General features: G+C 33.9%; 11 protein-coding genes and 5 pseudogenes across 16 annotated transcripts, besides 2 other annotated features; 10 read left to right on the forward strand and 6 right to left on the reverse strand.

Annotated features, from left to right (window-relative positions):
• Positions 1 to 5832: part of a mobile genetic element that runs on past the window's edge.
• Positions 86 to 487, reverse strand: TVAGG3_0463400 (uncharacterized protein; the record flags this gene model as incomplete). Its single annotated transcript, XM_051235167.1, has 1 exon — positions 86 to 487. The coding sequence occupies one exon, from the start codon at positions 485 to 487 to the stop codon at positions 86 to 88; it is 402 nt and encodes a 133-aa protein (XP_051092991.1).
• Positions 505 to 1288, forward strand: TVAGG3_0463410 (annotated as a pseudogene). Its single transcript has one exon. A coding segment is annotated over exon 1 (784 nt).
• On the reverse strand, positions 1460 to 2797 carry TVAGG3_0463420 (phage tail repeat-like family; the record flags this gene model as incomplete). Its single annotated transcript, XM_051235168.1, has 1 exon — positions 1460 to 2797. The coding sequence occupies one exon, from the start codon at positions 2795 to 2797 to the stop codon at positions 1460 to 1462; it is 1338 nt and encodes a 445-aa protein (XP_051092992.1).
• On the forward strand, positions 3209 to 4057 carry TVAGG3_0463430 (uncharacterized protein; the record flags this gene model as incomplete). The annotated part of the gene is made up of 1 exon (XM_051235169.1): positions 3209 to 4057. The coding sequence occupies one exon, from the start codon at positions 3209 to 3211 to the stop codon at positions 4055 to 4057; it is 849 nt and encodes a 282-aa protein (XP_051092993.1).
• Positions 4062 to 4307, reverse strand: TVAGG3_0463440 (serine threonine-protein phosphatase family; the record flags this gene model as incomplete). The annotated part of the gene is made up of 1 exon (XM_001300328.1): positions 4062 to 4307. One exon carries the CDS (start codon positions 4305 to 4307, stop codon positions 4062 to 4064), a length of 246 nt encoding a protein of 81 aa, XP_001300329.1.
• TVAGG3_0463450 (uncharacterized protein) lies at positions 4326 to 4688 on the reverse strand (the record flags this gene model as incomplete). Its single annotated transcript, XM_001300329.1, has 1 exon — positions 4326 to 4688. The coding sequence occupies one exon, from the start codon at positions 4686 to 4688 to the stop codon at positions 4326 to 4328; it is 363 nt and encodes a 120-aa protein (XP_001300330.1).
• Positions 5833 to 6055: 223 nt separating the features above from the next.
• Positions 6056 to 9194, reverse strand: TVAGG3_0463460 (biological adhesion protein; the record flags this gene model as incomplete). Its single annotated transcript, XM_001300330.1, has 1 exon — positions 6276 to 9188. One exon carries the CDS (start codon positions 9186 to 9188, stop codon positions 6276 to 6278), a length of 2913 nt encoding a protein of 970 aa, XP_001300331.1.
• Positions 9195 to 10029: 835 nt separating this feature from the next.
• Positions 10030 to 20370: part of a mobile genetic element that runs on past the window's edge.
• On the forward strand, positions 11397 to 11759 carry TVAGG3_0463480 (uncharacterized protein; the record flags this gene model as incomplete). The annotated part of the gene is made up of 1 exon (XM_051235170.1): positions 11397 to 11759. The coding sequence occupies one exon, from the start codon at positions 11397 to 11399 to the stop codon at positions 11757 to 11759; it is 363 nt and encodes a 120-aa protein (XP_051092994.1).
• Positions 11778 to 12020, forward strand: TVAGG3_0463490 (serine threonine-protein phosphatase family; the record flags this gene model as incomplete). The annotated part of the gene is made up of 1 exon (XM_051235171.1): positions 11778 to 12020. The coding sequence occupies one exon, from the start codon at positions 11778 to 11780 to the stop codon at positions 12018 to 12020; it is 243 nt and encodes an 80-aa protein (XP_051092995.1).
• On the reverse strand, positions 12025 to 12351 carry TVAGG3_0463500 (uncharacterized protein; the record flags this gene model as incomplete). The annotated part of the gene is made up of 1 exon (XM_051235172.1): positions 12025 to 12351. The coding sequence occupies one exon, from the start codon at positions 12349 to 12351 to the stop codon at positions 12025 to 12027; it is 327 nt and encodes a 108-aa protein (XP_051092996.1).
• TVAGG3_0463510 lies at positions 13285 to 14343 on the forward strand (annotated as a pseudogene). The gene has a single exon. A coding segment is annotated over exon 1 (1059 nt).
• On the forward strand, positions 15852 to 16253 carry TVAGG3_0463520 (uncharacterized protein; the record flags this gene model as incomplete). The annotated part of the gene is made up of 1 exon (XM_051235173.1): positions 15852 to 16253. One exon carries the CDS (start codon positions 15852 to 15854, stop codon positions 16251 to 16253), a length of 402 nt encoding a protein of 133 aa, XP_051092997.1.
• On the forward strand, positions 16273 to 16425 carry TVAGG3_0463530 (uncharacterized protein; the record flags this gene model as incomplete). The annotated part of the gene is made up of 1 exon (XM_051235174.1): positions 16273 to 16425. The coding sequence occupies one exon, from the start codon at positions 16273 to 16275 to the stop codon at positions 16423 to 16425; it is 153 nt and encodes a 50-aa protein (XP_051092998.1).
• Positions 16445 to 16907, forward strand: TVAGG3_0463540 (annotated as a pseudogene). The gene has a single exon. A coding segment is annotated over exon 1 (463 nt).
• On the forward strand, positions 17076 to 17709 carry TVAGG3_0463550 (annotated as a pseudogene). The gene has a single exon. A coding segment is annotated over exon 1 (634 nt).
• TVAGG3_0463560 lies at positions 19572 to 20221 on the forward strand (annotated as a pseudogene). The gene has a single exon. A coding segment is annotated over exon 1 (650 nt).

The following is a 20370-nucleotide window of genomic DNA, read 5'->3' on the forward strand; positions in this document are numbered from 1 at the left end:
GTTGTGTAACTGCTGGAGCCGACAAATCCATCTTGAACCCATTTGTCTCAATGCTGTATTGTTCATTTCATCTCAGTAAAAAACTTTACATTCCCCACGTTTGAGGCGGTTGAGGTTGGTTATTGTTTACCCATTGTTGTGCATGGTTATATCCTCTGTTAAAGAATCTTTCACCTTGGTCCATATAGTGTCCTGCTTGGTTATAGTAGTCATTTGCTTTGTTATAATAGTTTCCTGCTTGTCTTCCTACATTGTCCATCCATCCTTGAACTTTTCCTCTTGTTTCAGGATTTGGAATAAGATTTGTTGCATCTCGTGCTACATCCCAACCTTTCTGTACAGTTTGTATAATAGGTTGTGCTTTCTCTTTAAGTATACCTAATGTACTCAAAATCTTCCTTCCAACTCCAAATACACCTCTGGCTATTGTTCCCACTGCGGGCAAAAATCTGGATGCAACTCCTGCTAATGCGCCAAATAAACCCATTTCTTATGGGTTAAAAAATGACGAATCCAAACAAGGACCCCTATGTTTCTAAAGCGACAAAGAAAGCACTCATGATAAAAATCTTTAGTTCAACACCAAATGCTTGGTTTATGGATATCTTGGAAAACATTCCGAGGTATAGAGAAGATGGACCACCATACTGGCTAATATTTGTTGGTCAAAACACAAGATACTGTGAAGCCATACCATTACAGTCCAAAAATATTTTAGATATCTTAGCAGCTTTGACAATATTCGTTGACAAATACCATCCAACAAAACTGACATCTGACTGTGAAAGTTCTTTCAAATCAGATGATGTAAAAAACTATCTGCGTTCAAAAAATGTAAACCAATATTTCATTGTCGACCAAAACCATTCTGCTCTTGGTGTCATTGACGGTTGTATAAAAATGTTAAGAGACTTAAACCAACCACAAGGTGGTGAAGCAAATGAAATGTCATATGATGACAAATATAGACACTTCTCCATGGCAAAGATGAGACAAGTTTTAAATATTTACAATAGCCGTAAACAAAAAGGTTTGGGAAACCACTCCCCGAAGAAATGAAAAACAACCCTGACTTAGAGAAAGACTATATATTTAATAATTTAGTCAAAAGAGACAAACAAGAAAGAATGCCGGGCTTCAAACTTCAGAAAGGTGACAAAGTAAAAATAGAAATACCTAAACGCGACCCATATGAAAATACTATTGACTATGACAACAATGGGAACCCGACAGGTACTCACATTCGTGTTCGTAAAAATAGAAGAAAGTATACAAGAGAATATTATGAAGTTTTAGGCAAACATGGCAAAATGTACACACTGCAAGCAGAAGATAAAACTACTATTGTCAGACCTCGTTTCAAACTTGTCAAAGTTCAAGGTGGTATACTTTCAAAGACAGTTCCTAACAAATATAAGACAACTCCTGACGAATATGCTAAAGAAGTTGAAAATGACGACTAAGCAATTCTATACCATGCGTAAACTGTCATGTAAGGTGGCATGTATTCTTTACTTTGTCCCGTTGTTTGCGTATATCCTGTAACGCGATGTGTATGGTTTCCATCTCCCTGAGTGTCACCCCAGAAACAATTTATAGCAAACTGAACGTCGTCTTTAACATCATATCCTTTACCTTTTTTCATTGCTGACCAATCCCAAAATTTATGCTTATGCCAACCTGCTTGAGATGTACTTAAATCTATGTAGTGACTGTGTGCAGGTAAATTTTCACCTGAAATCGTTTTACTTCCTCCTGTTTCCTTTGAAGAGTTTGCACAATACAAAAACCTGTCGACTATTTGTTCCCATGCACCAACACCAAACATTACTTGAGGACCTCTTGCTTCCATAGATGTATAAATAGAACCTACTGGGTTCATTAAATCAAACATATGAGATAATATAGGATTGTCTCTTTTGAACTTAAAATATAGTGCAACTATTTCAGGTTTCTTCTGGTTTGTGTCAGAATATTTTTTATAATATAATCTTATGTTTTCAGGGTAGGTAAAATCTTGACTATAATATTTATTTTTGTCATCTGTATAATAATATACTATTCTCGTTTTTTCTATTGCATTATATCTTTTATATCTATAATATTCTAAATATAATGTTTGCTTTTTTGGGTCTACATGTGCGTCAACACCATAGTCATAATAATATGGTGCTGGAGCTGGGTCAGCCAACGTCATACCTGCCATTTCATAAACTCTTAAATATTTCTTTTGTTCGTCTCCATATAAGTTTAAGTAACAGTTGTTGTCTAATGGAACTTTAACTTGTGTACCATCATTCTTTATATAGCCTACATACATTTCATTGTTATTTTTCGGAATGAGTTTATACCGTATACCATTTTTTAAGGAGTGTACAAACTCCCATCTAAAATATTTGTTTTCTTCATTGAAAGAAAAGTCACCAACAATAGTTTCAATATTTTTTGTTGTTCCTATCAAACTTTGGTATATTTCATTGACATATGTTTTATCTGCTTTCTTTTCAAGGCTAACGTTTAAGTCTGTTATTTCAGAAGATGTATGTGTATGTCCAACGTCACTTTTACTGTTTAAGGTTTCTTGTAAGTTTGTAATATTTGCAATGGTATGTGTATGTCCAACGTCACTTTTACTGTTTAAGGTTTCTTGTAAGTTTGTAATATTTGCAATGGTATGTGTATGTCCAACGGCACTTTTCCTGTTTAAGGTTTCTTGTAAGTCTGTTATTTCAGATATAGAATGTATATGAGTCTTTTTAGAATATTCGTTTTCAGCTCTTGTCACTTCACTTGACATTTTATTGTCAACATATGTTTTGTCTGCTAGTTCAGGATGAGTATGTTCTTTTGTTGCATAAGCATTGTTAGCTCTTTCTTCTTCTTTTGCTATTGCATCGTCTACATATTCTTTGTCAGCTTTGTTGTCAACATCTGCTTTCAAAAGAAGTTCATTTATAGGTTTCTCGTTTAAAGTTCCTTTTGTTGGATTTATACAGACAGTATGGTTCTTATTGTCTTGAAATAGAAACTCATCTGTCATTGGGTTTATTGTCAGTTTTAAGTTTCCTTCTTTCAATGACTCAGATATCTTAGAATAGTTTGAAAAGTTTGTTGTGTTCTTATTTAGAGCTTGCATAATGAGTTGTCGGTTGTGTTGTATTTCTCTCATGGAAGCAATATCTTTCGACATTTTTATTCTAGATAAAATATGCTTCCAATAGAAAAAGAAAATTCAAGAGTTGCTACAACTAAACCATTAGATGAACTTTTTACTAATGTCGGTCAAAAGTTTGAGACAGAGACCGTAAAGCATGAAGGCTATCGTTTTGACTACCCATTAAGATGGCTAAGAGACCCATCTGTCACAAAAGCTATTGGCTTTCGTAGAATGAAGTTTGTGTCTGTAGAAGATAAAAGTTTTCCATTTATTGTAAGGTTTCATATAGATTATATATCTGAAGGGAAACGAAAAATGTGGGAAGAAATTGAGCTAATACAAGTTGACCTTTCATCTTCTCTACAGACTGCGTTAAAAAATATAGAAGATAAAATAAATTCATGTTATGCAAAATATGCTGATGAATATGCAAATACCGAGAGCACACTTTATGTGAGAATTGTATATGACAAACAAAATTCACAAGTGTCATTTCAAATCTACGAAGACAATCCAAAGAAAGACGAACAAATATATACAGAATTCACTGCAATGTCATGGTATTATTTGCAAAGAATGTTAAATCAGAAAGTCAAACTTCCTTTAGCAAATATTTACAGTCGATATGCAAGAGATGAACCATATTTATTTAAAGATGTTTTCGACCCAGCTGCTATTATTGTTCATGCTTCATTTTCTGGCGCCCAAAACTCTTTCTTATGCTTGGCAAATGACTTTTACGAAAAACCTACAAAGTTATACGAACCACCAAGTGGAAGTATTTCAGACTTTCAAGTATGGTTTACTACAGATGGAAGAAAAAGAATAATTCCATTATACCATGCGTTTTACTTAGAACTTAGTTTCATATACAACTACTATCGAACGGTAAAAATATAATTTTTTAATATACCGGTTGTGGTGTTGGATTTGGTTGCCAACTAGACTGTGGTGCAGGTTCAGGCTGTTGTATAACAGGAGCTTGTTCTTCTGGTTCAGGGTCTTTAGGTATAATACCAACAAACTGACCTACTCTTTTACCAATATTTTTGACACCGTTCCATACTCCTCTTCCGACAGATTTTATTCCATTCCATATACCTCTTCCAACATTTCGAAAGAAGTTTCCAATACTACTGAAGAAACCCATTTTACTATATGTAAAAATCTAATGTCCGCCTAGTCTCTTACGTTTCCTGTTGAGTTCCATAGCATTCTTTAACTGGAGCTCATACATTCTGTTTCTCCTCTGGTAGAAAACATATTCTGGGTCAACTCCTGTGTTCGCGTCATCTGCATAAAGTTGTTTATATCCCACTTCAGGGTTTGTATAAAACTCTTTCCATCTCATATTTGCATACCATGGTGGCAAACCTAACGCAGCGTCATTTGACATGGCAGTTTGCATTTGTACATCTGTTGGCACTTGACCATAGTTTGCCATTGCAGTTTGTATTCTAACTTCATTTGGAATATTCTCTGGGTTTGGTTGTCCAGGTTGCTGTGCATTCGCTAAGTTCTGTGCGTCCATTTAATATTAGATAAAAATATCTCTTACGAGTACATATACTGAACATTTGCAGGCATTGGTTCATCTTCATATTCTCTGTACTTTTCTGCCACGTCAAATAAATAAATGACACAATGGAAAAAACCTAAAACAAGTAGTCCTATTTCAAACCACATTTACTTACTAATAAAATTTCTTTGTTATGACACTTTCTCCAGTTTATAGGACCTCTCTCATATTCTATCTTGTCATATATAAACTCATAGTCGTTTATATCTTCTAGCCATTTCATGACACTTTCTAAACCACTTTTATCGGATGTAAAGTAAAAGCATGGATGGTTATGTATAACGTCTAAAGTTTCTAAAGAGTCTCTCAAAGTCCAGTCTACTTGGTATTGAAAATCCCATGTGTTATAGAACGGCGGGTCCACTATAAAGAAAACTTTTTCCTTGTCTTTATATTTTTCATACAACTCTGTCCAATGACATCTCACAAACTCTATACCCTCAATATATTTTTCTATGTCCTCTTTGAAAACATTTGTATAGTTAAGATATAAAACTTTTGACATAAGTGTTTCAATGTCATGAACTCTTATAGAACCACTATATAATAGTCTAGCAGATATACTATCCCAGTCTATATATTCTGCTTTTTTCAAAACCTCTCTCACAATATTTTTCTTATCTAATGGTATACGTTCCATCTTACCTATAGGTATCTTTTCTTTTAACTCTTTCAATATATTGTTTGTGTCTGGTATATGTTTGAGACGGTCCATATAGTTGTCGAAGTCATTGCATATAATCTTTGAGTCTGGGAATATTATATGGCACAAATGGGATATATAGAAACTTCCACCGAACAAATCTACAAATGTTAGACCATTCGGTAGTTTCTTAAGTTCTCTCAATATAATATCTTTACATCTACTCTTATTTCCAAAGAACGGTAACGGTGGTTTTGTAAAATTCATTTATATATAATAATAAAAATGTTTTTACCCGAAAAGTGACAGAAAAGTGACAAAACATGAAAACATATATAATTTGTGAAAAGCTCCTGGAAGACCCGTATATATAAGAACTTCATTTATAATAATCATCTTCAGGGCTAGAAGGCACGAAGTGCCTGGAAGCCCCACTACCTTTTTTTTTTTTTTCATTAAAATATGAGTAATACAGTGCATGCATGTATACATGATGAAACTCAATTACTAGTTTTTGGTTATGAAAAATATTTGGAAATAAATGCAACATCAGAGCACTTTTGAACGAAGATTTGTTAGCCCAATCGTTAATTTATATTAATTCTATGAAGTAATAGCTTTAAAAAAAACATTCAGCAAGAAATTGAAATAGAATGATAAATTATTGATGTCATTAGTGCAAAGTAATATTAGTAATACCAATTTTGTCAGAATTATTGTATATTTCATTGATGATTTTTAAATATTTTGCAATTTGAAGGGGAGATATTTCATGACATATTTTTTAACAATGTCTTTGGGAAGTATATATAGTTATTAAAAAATGATGTTTGTTTTGTTTACTACAAGAAGCAAATAAAAATAAACATAATATAAAACAAAAAAAATAGATAATATTAATTAGAATTGTAAGAAAGTAGCATTTTTGATATGAAATCCTCCACTTTCTCATCATCATTCATTCCGAGCAAAGATCTAACTCTGAAATCCTGTTTCTTGAGTCTAGAAATATCATTTGAAGCATTGATGATTATGCTATTATATGTTTCTTCGTTCAAAGGCGAGCAGATATCAAAGTAATCAGACAAATGTTTTGCTGCAAAATTAATTATTTTTCTAATTTCTTCTTGGCAAGAGTTTCTTTCTTTTCTTGCAGTCTCTTCCGCCTTCATTTCATAGGATATCTTCATTGCCTTCTCTTTTGCATTCAGTATCTGGTCGTGTGATTTCTGCAAGTCCTTCAAACTCTCTATTTCCTTTTTGATGAATTCGTTTTCTGTTTCCATTTCAATCCTCTTCTTCTTTTCCTCGCTGTGTCTTCTTTCGCTTTCGACCAGAGCGTTCATTGTCTTGTTGTGGAGTTCGCTCAGTTCTCTGAACTTGAGAGACTTTTCGTCAAGCAGTTTCTTGTTCTTCTGATCGATTTCTTCCTTTTGTTTCTTGTTTTCAATTTCGATTTCGGAAATCTGGACTTCGTAATCTGTTTTGATGTTGTCGATTTCTGTGTTCAAATTCGAAATTGTCTGCTTCAAACTGTTGACTAAGTTCTCTGCATTGAGTAGCTTGTTCATGAGGTTGCTGTTTTCGTCTGAAAGTCTCTTGTTTTCCTCTTCTTTTTCGGAAATTTTGTCCGAAAGTTTCTCATTTTCTTCTTTGTTTTTGTCTTGGATTTCTTTCAGTTTCATCTCGTACTCATCGTCTTTTTCGGTCAGTCTTAGCTGCTTCTCCTGCTCTGAGGATGAATTACATGACTTGAGTCGCTCGAGATCTTTCTGTAATTCGTAGTTTTTGTTATTGACAGTTTTCAATTGATTTGTAAAGTATTCAATTTTTGTATTAAATTCTTTAATTTTCTTTTGGTTGTTTTCTTCCTCAAGAGAGAGTTTCGCGCGAAGTTCCTTGTTTTGCTGCTTCTTATCGTCAAGCTTCTTACGTGTGCGCTCTAAACAGCTTATCGTCTTTTGTAAACTATTGAAAATTTGATCGATTTCGTATTCAACATTTTCAGAACCAATTTTTTGATAAATTTTTTCCAAAATTTCTTGGTATTTTTCCATATTGAATTTTGCATTGTCCAATTCTTCGAAAATCTCTGTCATGCAGGTGATGAAATCGTCTGGACTCGTGATGTTCCGTTTTAGAACTTCAGAAAGAGCTAAAAGATAATTGGCCAGTTCACTTTTGGTTGAATCATTTTCTTTCTTCAATTTTGAGATATTCTCAGCTGAATTTGCAATCAGAGAGTTGTAATATGATGAAATTACCTGGAGAACTCTCCGAAGTTTCTGGCTGTCGTTCAGTTCCTTTGAAGAAGAGATCAAATTGATTTGCTGGCATAATTCACGCGGAAAATCTGCACAATAGTAACTTGTCGACGGTATTTCTTCTTTAATAAGTTTAATTATAGTCTTTTCTTCTGTTTTTTCTGGTTTCGGTTGATCATTTAATTTGGAAATCAAATAGTTTTGTTTCTGAAGTAAAATAATCAATTTCTCTCTTTGGCTTATTAGTTCTGTGATTTCCTTCTTGCATTGATCGACTTCATCGCTGATCTTTTTGTTGGCTTTCAATATTGAATTTTTATTTGCTTCAGAAGTTTCGGATGCAAGCTTTGCTTGGTTGTAGCTGGTATGTGCTGCACGAACCTCAGCTAGTAATGACTCTTTTTCTGTCTTTAAAGACTCTATTTCCCTATGTAATTTTTCATTTTCGATAGAAATTAAATTTGTATAACTTTCTCTTTGTTCTCGTTTGTCTTTTGATTTGTTATTAAGTATTTTCTGCTTTGTTTCGAGCTCTGCTAGTTTCAAAAGTAAGTTATTTGATTTAAGTTTTTCTTTTTCAAGGTTTTCTTGTGTATCGTGTAGTTTCTGGAGTATCTGTAAGTCATTCTTTTCTTCTTTTGGTTCAGGTTGTTGCTTTTCCTGTTTAATATTCTGTAAATTCGATAGTTGCGAAGTTAGACGATCAATTTTAGCTTTTAGGGATTGTATTTGATCTTCATATAGTTTGTTCGATTTCTCTGCTCTGATATTATTTAGTTCCAATTGATGGTTAAACTCTGTTTGATTTGTTTGGAGCTTTTCCGTAAGAGTTTTAATTTGTACTGTAGCTAAATCGAGATCGTTTTCGAGTTCTTTAACTCTTATGTCTAATTCAAAAACTATTCCTTTTAATTTTGAATTCTTTTCTTTTAATTTTGAATTTTGATCAAGAATTTTTTGATCCTGTATGATAACTTCCTTTGGTTGTTCCTGAACTGCTTGTTTTGCGCTTGTCAATGCATTGATTACAGCTGAAAAGTTCGAAAAATCATAACCAAAATGAAATTTCGACGCAGTAAGTAACTGATTAAGTGATTTTCGCTTTTCTGACAACTCATTTGATAATTGTTGGGCAATATCATCTTTTTGTTTCTTTTCTTTCTCGAAATCGTTTTTTAACGTTTGGATCAAATCTACAAGCTCTTTCTGTTTCTGCATCATTAAAGAAACAGTGGTGTTATTTTTTCCATTGATCTTGGTGTTTTTGGCTTCGTCAGCTTGTTTTTGTAAGAGAAATGTAAATCTGTTCTGTAAATCATCATATTTTGCATTTAAATCATGTAAATTTTGTTGGAGAGTACTGTTTTCTCTTTGTAATATTTCGTTTTTCTCAACAAATCCGAGAGCTTGCTGATAATCGAGTTTTAACGACGCAATTGCTTCAATGTACTGCTGATTCTGGATACGAAGCTTCCTATTCAAGTCTGACAATTGTTGAATATCTAATGATTCATCAGATTCAAAAGAAGAAGAAAGCCCGCTCATTTTGTTTTCCAAAAAATTATATAGTATAAAAAGTGACAATATGGCGGGAAAAAGCATTGGGGAGAAGCTTCCTAAACTTTTTAATCCCATAAATATGGTCATTATCTGGAATAAAGAGTTAAGCGTCATATGTCACTTTTTGTACTAAGGAAACATCGACTTTATGCGTTATGACTTTTCGATGAGGAAACAAGTGTTCACGTATTATAAACTTCCTTATCCCAATAAACCGGCCCTAAACATAATTAATTTTAAGCATTATAATGGTCTCTTTTCTATGATAACCAAATCAATTTGGTTATCATAGAAAAGCACCAAAAACTAGAATAGGAATCGGCAATATGGAATTATGAAACAACTAGGATAAAATGGATATGGGACATTCATGAATGCATTCACTTTTTTCAAGACTTTTTAATGAATTTCAAATTCCTCAGATTATTTTCAATAGATTTTCCGTACCATATCATTTTTATTAGACAAAGCTATCTTTTCGATGAAATTTTTGCAAAAATACTCTGTTTTGAAAAAGATTTATGTAAATTTTTTGATAAAAGTGTCTTGAATGATTATCATTGATAATACCATTCCAATTGAATGCTGTTTTCGGCTGCTTTTATAAAAATTTGATCATATTGTACTCATAATTTTTTTTTGTATTTTGGTCAAAAACTAAGCTAACATCAGCTGTATATTTGCATAAGCCATTAATAAGCTTTGGTATAGGTTATACTGAGTTTAGACGATCATACAATTTAGACTTTTTTCATTTAATTTAGTCTAACAAAGAGTGATTATCTTACTATTTGATTCATAAATATATAGGAAATAATAGTTTTATAAAAAAAAGGTAGTGGGGCTTCCAGGCGCGTTGCGCCCTCTAGCCCTGAAGATGTTTAGTATAAATGAAGTTTATATTCGGAGGGCTTCCAGGCGCGTTGCGCCCTCTAGCCCTGAAGATGTTTAGTATAAATGAAGTTTTTATTCGGAGGGCTTCCAGGCGCGTTGCGCCCTCTAGCCCTGAAGATGTTTAGTATAAATGAAGTTTATATTCGGAGGGCTTCCAGGCGCGTTGCGCCCTCTAGCCCCGAAGATGTTTAGTATAAATGAAGTTTTTATTCGGAAAATTGTTAGTCTTCTGGGTCGAAAACATTATATAATGTGTCACTTTTCACAAATTATATATGTTTTCATGTTTTGTCACTTTTCTGTCACTTTTCGGGTAAAAACATTTTTATTATTATATATAAATGAATTTTACAAAACCGCCGTTACCGTTCTTTGGAAATAAAAGTAGATGTAAAGATATTATATTGAGACAACTTAAGAAACTACCGAATGGTCTAACATTTGTAGATTTGTTCGGTGGAAGTTTCTATATATCCCATTTATGTCATACCGTATTTCCTGACTCAAAGATTATATGCAATGACTTCGACAACTATATGAACCGTCTCAAACATATTCCAGACACAAACAATATATTGAAAGAGTTAAAAGAAAAGATACCTATAGGTAAGATGGAACGTATACCATTAGATAAGAAAAATATTGTGAGAGAGGTTTTGAAAAAAGCAGAATATATAGACTGGGATAGTATATCTGCTAGACTATTATATAGTGGTGCTATAAGAGTTCATGACATTGAAACACTTATGTCAAAAGTTTTATATCTTAACTATACAAATGTTTTCAAAGAGGACATAGAAAAATATATTGAGGGTATAGAGTTTGTGAGATGTCATTGAACAGAGTTGTATGAAAAATATAAAGACAAGGAAAATGTTTTCTTTATAGTGGACCAGCCGTTCTATAACACATGGGATTTTCAATACCAAGTAGACTGGACTTTGAGAGACTCTTTAGAAACTTTAGACGTTATACATAACCATCCATGCTTTTACTTTACATCCGATAAAAGTGGTTTAGAAAGTGTCATGAAATGGCTAGAAGATATAAACGACTATGAGTTTAGATATGACAAGATAGAATATGAGAGAGGTCCTATAAACTGGAGAAAGTGTCATAACAAAGAAATTTTATTAGTAAGTAAATGTGGTTTGAAATAGGACTACTTGTTTTAGGTTTTTTCCATTGTGTCATTTATTTATTTGACGTGGCAGAAAAGTACAGAGAATATGAAGATGAACCAATGCCTGCAAATGTTCAGCATATGTACTCGTAAGAGATATTTTTATCTAATATTAAATGGACGCACAGAACTTAGCGAATGCACAGCAACCTGGACAACCAAACCCAGAGAATATTCCAAATGAAGTTAGAATACAAACTGCAATGGCAAACTATGGTCAAGTGCCAACAGATGTACAAATGCAAACTGCCATGTCAAATGGCGCTGCGTTAGGTTTGCCACCATGGTATGCAAATATGAGATGGAAAGAGTTTTATACAAACCCTGAAGTGGGATATAAACAACTTTATGCAGATGACGCGAACACAGGAGTTGACCCAGAATATGTTTTCTACCAGAGGAGAAACAGAATGTATGAGCTCCAGTTAAAGAATGCTATGGAACTCAACAGGAAACGTAAGAGACTAGGCGGACATTAGATTTTTACATATAGTAAAATGGGTTTCTTCAGTAGTATTGGAAACTTCTTTCGAAATGTTGGAAGAGGTATATGGAATGGAATAAAATCTGTCGGAAGAGGAGTATGGAACGGTGTCAAAAATATTGGTAAAAGAGTAGGTCAGTTCGTTGGTATTATACCTAAAGACCCTGAACCAGAAGAGCAAGCTCCTGTTATACAACAGCCTGAACCTGCACCACAGTCTAGTTGGCAACCAAATCCAACACCTCAACCGTATTAAAAAATTATATTTTTATCGTTCGATAGTAGTTGTATATGAAACTAAGTTCTAAGTAAAACGCATCGTATAATGGAATTATTCTTTTTCTTCCATCTGTAGTAAACCATACTTGAAAGTCTGAAATACTTCCACTTGGTGGTTCGTATAACTTTGTAGGTTTTTCGTAAAAGTCATTTGCCAAGCATAAGAAAGAGTTTTGGGCGCCAGAAAATGAAGCATGAACAATAATAGCATCTTGGTCGAAAATATTTTCATATGTTCCATTAGGGTTTTCGACTTCATAATAGTCCGGGTGTACTGGATATGCTGCAGGCTGATTTAACATCCTCATAAATCTATACCATGCCAAGTTGTTATATTTTGTAGAAATATAAACGTTTTCTCCAAGGTCTTCTATTTTATTGATTTTAACAGTTGCATTTTTCCTGTCATAAATAATATCGAGATGGTATTCTCCTTCGTCAATGTTAAACTGGTTTGCATATTCAATATAGATATCGTTTATTTTTCTTGAAAAGCTTGAAGAGTTGTTTCTAAGTTTATAAGCAAATTAACTTGTAAAAGTTTTCCTTGTTCAAATTTCTCATACATACGTTTTTCTTTGTTATAGTATCGAACTTCAAAACCGACCGTAAATGGGAAACCATGTATGGCTTCTGAAATGAACTTCATTCTACGAAAGCCAATAGCTTTTGTGACGGATGGGTCTCTTAACCATCTTAATGGGTAGTCAAAACGATAGCCTTCATGCTTTACGGTATCTGTCTCAAACTTTTGACCGACATTAGTAAAAAGTTCATCTAATGGTTTAGTTGTAGCAACTCTAGAATTTTCTTTTTCTATTGGAAGCATATTTTATCTATAATAAAAATGTCAAATGAAACAGCGTCTATGAGAGAAATACAACACAACCGACAACTCATTATGCAAGCTCTAAATAAGAACACAACAAACTTTTTCAAACTATTCTAAGATATCTGAGTCATTGAAAGGGGGTGACTTAAAACTGACAATAAACCCAATGACAGATGAGTTTCTATTTCAAGACAATAAGAACAATACTGTCTGTATAAATCCAACAAAAGGAACTTTAAACGAGAAACCTATAAATGAACTTCTTTTGAAAGCAGATGTTGACAACAAAGCTGACAAAGAATATGTAGACGATGCAATAGCAAAAGAAGAAGAAAGAGCTAACAATGCTTATGCAACAAAAGAACATACTCATCCTGAACTAGCAGACAAAACATATGTTGACAATAAAATGTCAAGTGAAGTGACAAGAGCTGAAAACGAATATTCTAAAAAGACTCATATACATTATATTAACCAAATACCAAGTCTTAAGGAAACATTAGAGACAAAAGCAGATAAGACTCATACACATTCTATATCTGATATTACAAACTTACAAGAAACCTTAAACAGGAAAAGTGCCGTTGGACATACACATACCATTGCAAATATTACAAACTTACAAGAAACCTTAAACAGGAAAAGTGCCGTTGGACATACACATACCATTGCAAATATTACAAACTTACAAGAAACCTTAAACAGGAAAAGTGCCGTTGGACATACACATACCATTGCAAATATTACAAACTTACAAGAAACATTAGAGACAAAAGCAGATAAGACTCATACACATTCTATATCTGATATTACAAACTTACAAGAAACCTTAAACAGGAAAAGTGACGTTGGACATACACATTCTATATCTGATATTACAAACTTACAAGAAACCTTAAACAGGAAAAGTGACGTTGGACATCACATACATCTTCTGAAATAACAGACTTAAACGTTAGCCTTGAAAATAAAGCAGATAAAACATATGTCAATGAAATATACCAAAGTTTGATAGGAACAAAAAATATTGAAACTATTGTTGGTGACTTTTCTGTCAATGAAGAAAATAAATATTTTAGATGGCAGTTGGTACAGTCCTTAAAAAATGGTGCACGGTGTAAACTCATTCCGAAAAATAACAAGAAAGTATGTAAGCTATAAAAAGAATGATGGTATACAAGTTAAAGTTCCATTAGACAACAACTGCTACTTAAACTTATATGGAGACAAACAAAGAAATATTTAAAGAGTTTATGAAATGGCAGATACATGCCTGACCCAGCTCCGGCACCACATTATTATGACTATGGAGATGACGACAGAACACCCATGTAGATGAACAAAAGCTAACATTATATTTAGATTATTATAGATATAAAAGATATAATGCAATAGAAAAAACGAGAATAGTATATTATTATACAGATGACAGAAATAAATATTATAGTCAAGATTTTACCTACCCTGAAAACATAAGATTATATTATAAAAAATATTCTGACACAAACCAGAAGAAAACCTGAAATAGCTGCACTATATTTTAAGTTCAAAAAAGACAATCCTATAATATCTCATATGTTTGATTTAATGAACCAGTAGGTTTATTTATACATCTATGGATGCAAGAGGTCCTCAAGTAATGTTTTGGTGTTGGTGCATGGAACAAATAGTCGACAGGTTTTTGTATTGTGCAAACTCTTCAAAGGAAACAGGTGGAAGTAAAACGATTTCAGGTGAAAATTTACCTGCACACAGTCATTACATAGATTTAAGTACATCTCAAGCAGGTTGGCATAAGCATAGATATTGGGATTGGTCAGGAATGACAAAAGTAAAGGATATGATGTTAAAGATGACGTTAAGTTTGCTATATAATTGTTACTGGGATGACACGCAGGGAGAAGGAAACCATAACATTTCGTTTCAGGATATACGCAAACAACGGGACAAAGTAAAGAATACATGCCACCTTACATGACAGTTTACGCATGGTATAGAATTGCTTAGTCGTCATTTTCAACTTCTTTAGCATATTCGTCAGGAGTTGTCTTATATTTGTTAGGAACTGTCTTTGAAAGTATACCACCTTGAACTTTGACAAGTTTGAAACGAGGTCTGGCAATAGTAGTTTTATCTTCTGCTTGCAGTGTGTACATTTTGCCATGTTTGCCTAAAACTTCATAATATTCTCTTGTATACTTTCTTTCTATTTTTACGAACACGAATGTGAGTACCTGTCGGTTCCCATTGTGTGTCATAGTCAATAGTATTTTCATATGGTCGCGTTTAGGTATTTCTATTTTTACTTTGTCACCTTTCTGAAGTTTGAAGCCCGGCATTCTTTCTTGTTTGTCTCTTTTGACTAAATATTAAATATATAGTCTTTCTCTAAGTCAGGGTTGTTTTTCATTTCTTCGGGGAGTTTTCCCAAACCTTTTTGTTTACGGTTATTGTAAATATTTAAAACTTGTCTCATCTTTGCCATGGAGAAGTGTCTATATTTGTCATCATATGACATTTCATTTGCTTCACCACCTTGTGGTTGGTTTAAGTCTCTTAACATTTTTATACAACCGTCAATGACACCAAGAGCAGAATGGTTTTGGTCGACAATGAAATATTGGTTTACATTTTTTGAACGCAGATAGTTTTTTACATCATCTGATTTGAAAGAACTTTCACAGTCAGATGTCAGTTTTGTTGGATGGTATTTGTCAACGAATATTGTCAAAGCAGTTTTCACATCTAAAATATTTTTGGACCATAATGGTATGGCTTCACAGTATCTTGTGTTTTGACCAACAAATATTAACCAGTATGGAGGTCCATCTGTTCTAACTCTCGGAATGTTTTCCAAGATATCCATAAACCAAGCATTTGGTGTTGAACTAAAGATTTTTATCATGAGTGCTTTCTTTGTCGCTTTAGAAACATAGGGGTCCTTGTTCGGATTCGTCATTTTTTACCCTATAAGAAATGGGTTTATTTGGCGCATTAGCAGGAGTTGCATCCAGATTTTTGCCCGCAGTGGGAACAATAGCCAGAGGTGCATTTGGAATTGGAAGGAAGATTTTGAGTACATTAGGTATACTGAAAGAGAAAGCACAACCTATTATACAAACTGTACAGAAAGGTTGGGATGTAGCACGAGATGCAACAAATCTTATTCCAAATCCTGAAACAAGAGGAAAAGTTCAAGGATGGATGGACAATGTAGGAAGACAAGCAGGAAACTATTATAACAAAGCAAATGACTACTATAACCAAGCAGGACACTATATGGACCAAGGTGAAAGATTCTTTAACAGAGGATATAACCATGCACAACAGTGGGTAAACAATAACCAACCTCAACCGCCTCAAACGTGGGGAATGTAAGGTTTTTTATTGAGATGAAATGAACAATGCAGCATTGAGACAAATGAGTTCAAGATGGATTTGTCGGCTTCCAGCATTTACACCACGTGTTTGTAAAGTTCTTCCTATACCTCAGGAAGTTTTAGACCGACTTAAAAAACCTAAACAACCAGTTGAAAACAAACCAAACTAAAATTTTTTACTGAGATGAAATGACCAAAGAAGTTGAAACGGTAGATTTGACACCACAAACAAAAAGTTCAGAACCATTGTCAAAACCTGTCAAAGAACTTACAGATGAAGAGAAAAATTCAATAATAGAAAGTGCCAGGCCTGGAAATACAAACCCTAACTATAAAGTCACTTTTCATAAAAATGGAACGGCTAGTATCTCAAAAAAGAAACAGACTCTCACAAATAAAATATTGAAGTCTGAAGGAGCTTTCGAGACAACAGATGGAAAAGTTTACTTCACTGACCAACAGTTCATTATAGAACATCTCATTGACTTAGAGTCGAAATATTCTAAACTTTAAACAACAAACACAAAAAGTTGAAAGGAAAACAAAAACAAATGGCATATGATATTTATGAAGATGTTGACGACACAACTGTTCCTGCAAGTGAAGTAAAGTCAGAGGAACCGAAAAGTGACGAAAAACCGATAGAAGAAGAAAAACCAAAAACTGAAGATAAACCAAAACCAAAGTTTAGTTTCCAAACTAAACCAAGTCAACCTTCATTAGCTGGTTTGGTTGGCGTCAAAGACTTATGGCAGCAGGCGTTATGTAAAGTAAAGAAAAAAATATTTTTTTATTTTTTATAAAAATGTCCCCATATAGAATGGACAGAAAGTCTGCTAGAATAAAAGCAGAGTTACAAAGATATGGTTGGAGAGTTTCGAAGAATTTTAAATATAGGAAGGGAAGACCCATAAAAGTCTATGACAAATTGTCTGGTCTTCGCTACGAAATGGATTTGGAAACAGCACGTGCCAATTATCCAAACAGACTAGAGAGGTTAGAAGAAAACGTCTTATGGACATGCCTTTCGATGTTAGTGAACCTCAAGTTGAAGGACACGACGGTTTTGCCAGATTCTACTGGAAACATGACGAACAATTGCATCCTTTGAGAAGGAAAAAAGGAAAAGGTGAAGACACACATGCTCCCATGGAAAGAACAAGATATGCATATGAAAAGTACCGTGAAGTTAGAAGTCAAATTACATCTGGTCGAACCTTTACAGTAAACTTTGACGAAGGAAAGAACAAAGAAGGCTTCATGGGAGTACTTGCTGCAATTCAAGACGGAAATAAGAAAGGACACAATCTCAGATTGACCATAACAGATTTGGATGGTCACATTTACTATGCACATGGCAATGAACAAACAGCCGCAAAACTTCTTGACGCTTTCAAGACTACAAAGAGAGAACAAATGGTTGACTCCGACTCAGACATTTTGAATGCAATTGAAGGAATTGCAAGTGTCAAGTTCGAATGGTACCAACCTAACCCCAAGCAGTCAGACAACATGCTGGATACTTCCCGTTCATAAATAAGTCTGACATTGACTTGACAAGGTATGGAATTTACAATTCAATTGAAACAATTGTCAATGAACCTTGTATTCTTACATGTCTCAGGAACTCTGGTCTTGTTACAGATGAGAAGATGAAGTATCTTGAGTCATGTGTGAAGACAAGGTACATTCTCAGAGGTCAATTGGCAAAAATTGCACCGTTGGCAAATGTCAATATCCGAGTCAACATACCTACAGCTAAAGGTTCTTCACATGACGACTATGTTGTTGACAAAGACTTACCATGGTTGAAGATTGTAATTGTCCACAACCACTTCATGTTGAACTAAAGTCTTACAAACCCATTCTTTGGTAAAAGTAAGTGCAACATTGTCAGAGCTGTAAACATTCTTTTCGAGAAAGGTTTGTTGGAACCAATTCCAGATGACAAGCTGACAGAAACTTTTGTACCAAAAGACGAAACAAACTTTTCATTGTTAGCAAGACCAAAAGTTGTTCCAGACAAAGTTCTAGTACAAAAGAAGTACACAGTTCCACAAGGGTTGGTATGTTCGGATACCAACCTGAACCAGAAGAACTTCCAATGAGGTTGCAAGAACTTCAAGATGCTATAAACAAACTTCCATTGAGACATCCAATTGACGTCAAATTGTATTGGAGAGCATCTGAGTTAGGTCAGAAGGTTTTATATGAAACAGGTTGCTTCGACGATGTTTATGAGATAACAGGAGAAGTTTCTCAGAAGATAAGAGACTCACTTGAATTTCCACAAACTGGACCAATTGGTTGCGACAGGTTCGACTCAGATGAAAAATATACTATGTCGACCTTAACGCTGCATACATGAGGTTTGTCCAATATATTCCGACTGGAATTCCAAACGAAGATGGTGAGTTCCCGGGAAGGAACTATACAGTTGGAAAAGTCATACAACAACTGTATGATATTAGGAAAGCTTCAAACCCCAAACTTGCAATGACACTCAAATTGCTTATGAATTCGACATGGGGATATTCCATTAAGAAACCTCAAGAGATGAAGAGTAAACATTATGAGAAGGTCGACAACTTTGTTGAAAGGTTTTTCTCCTTTTGTTTTGAAGTACGAATTCACTCAAGGTCAAAGTGGCTTAGTAACCACATTAAAACCTATTGTCGAACATTGGTCTTACCCTCAGTTCGCAAAGGCAGTCCTTGACCACTACAACAAATTCTTCTCCGAAGTCAAATCCAAAGTGAAGGTTTACTATGAGAACATTGACGCACTCATGACGAACGAAGAAGGCTATAACAAACTCATTGAAATGGGAATGGTTGGTGAAAAGATGGGCTGTTTTAAGCTAGATAAGGTATTTTCCGAAGTTCATGTAATATCGAAAAGGAAATATTGGGGCATACTTGAAGACGGCACAGAAATAAAACATTGCATGAAATAAAAAATTTATTTTTAAAAAAGTGACATTTTTTAATTTTATTTGAAATGTACGCTGAGTTTGTTGGAGAAGACCGTTGGGAAACTTGTTTGTTAGATGAGAAATATGAAATGGCATACCATTTTAAAACAATATATTTTTACATATATTAAATGCTTCAGGTTGAAAAAACAAAGAACAAAAGTAGCAGATACAAAACCGTTAGACTATATCTTTACAAATGCTGGTAGGACTATTTCAGATGAAGAAATTTCATCCCGAGCATACAGTTTTGACTATCCAATTCGTTGGCTTCAAAGTCCTTCAGATGCAAAGGCAATAGGATTTAGAAGAGTTTTGTTTTCAAATAGAACTAACGCATTTATGTTCGCAGTATATTTTCATGGGCAGTATGAAGGTTCTGATGGTCTAATAGACAAATTTGACGAAATGAGAATCTTTACAGTTCGTTCAGACGAAAGTCTTGAGAAAACTCTAGATGACTTTCAAACTCAAATGAACAAATATTATTGGGAATTTCAAAAAAATACGACTCTTTACTAAATGGAACATACTATCTGAAACTAGAATATGACAAGATGAACTCCACCGTTTCATTTCAAAAGATTGAAATTAACCCTCCAAGAGATACAGAGTTTTTATTTTGGGAAGTAGACAAACGTTCTTGGGCACAATTTCTTCGGTTACTAAACCAGAACGAACCATTACCACCAGATGGTCCATTTAAATTTATACTTCCACCAGCAGATTTGATGGTTTATAGAAACGTGTTTGACCCTCAAAATGTTATGTGTCATGCAAGTTTCAGTTCAAGCAACAATAGTTTTCTATGTATTGGTAAGGACCTTTATGACTTTGCTTCTAAATTCTACGAACCACCTAGTAACAGTTTCTCTGACTTTCAAGTTTGGTTCACAACAAATGGTGTGCAACATATTATTCCATTGTACTATGACTTTTATCTCGAATTGTCTTTCATATATAACTACGGAAAAGTGCTGAAAAAGTATTGAATGTGAAGATATTAGAAAATAACATTTTTTCTAACATCGTAGAAAACTCATGAAAACAATTTATTTTTGACACTTTCACAAAAAACATAAAAAAAGTGAGTTAAAATGAGATGTTTACTGAACTGGTTGGATGTCGCCTTCACAGGTTA

Source organism: Trichomonas vaginalis, chromosome II (genome assembly GCF_026262505.1).
Source record: "Trichomonas vaginalis G3 chromosome II, whole genome shotgun sequence".
NCBI classification, from domain to species: Eukaryota; Parabasalia; order Trichomonadida; family Trichomonadidae; genus Trichomonas; species Trichomonas vaginalis.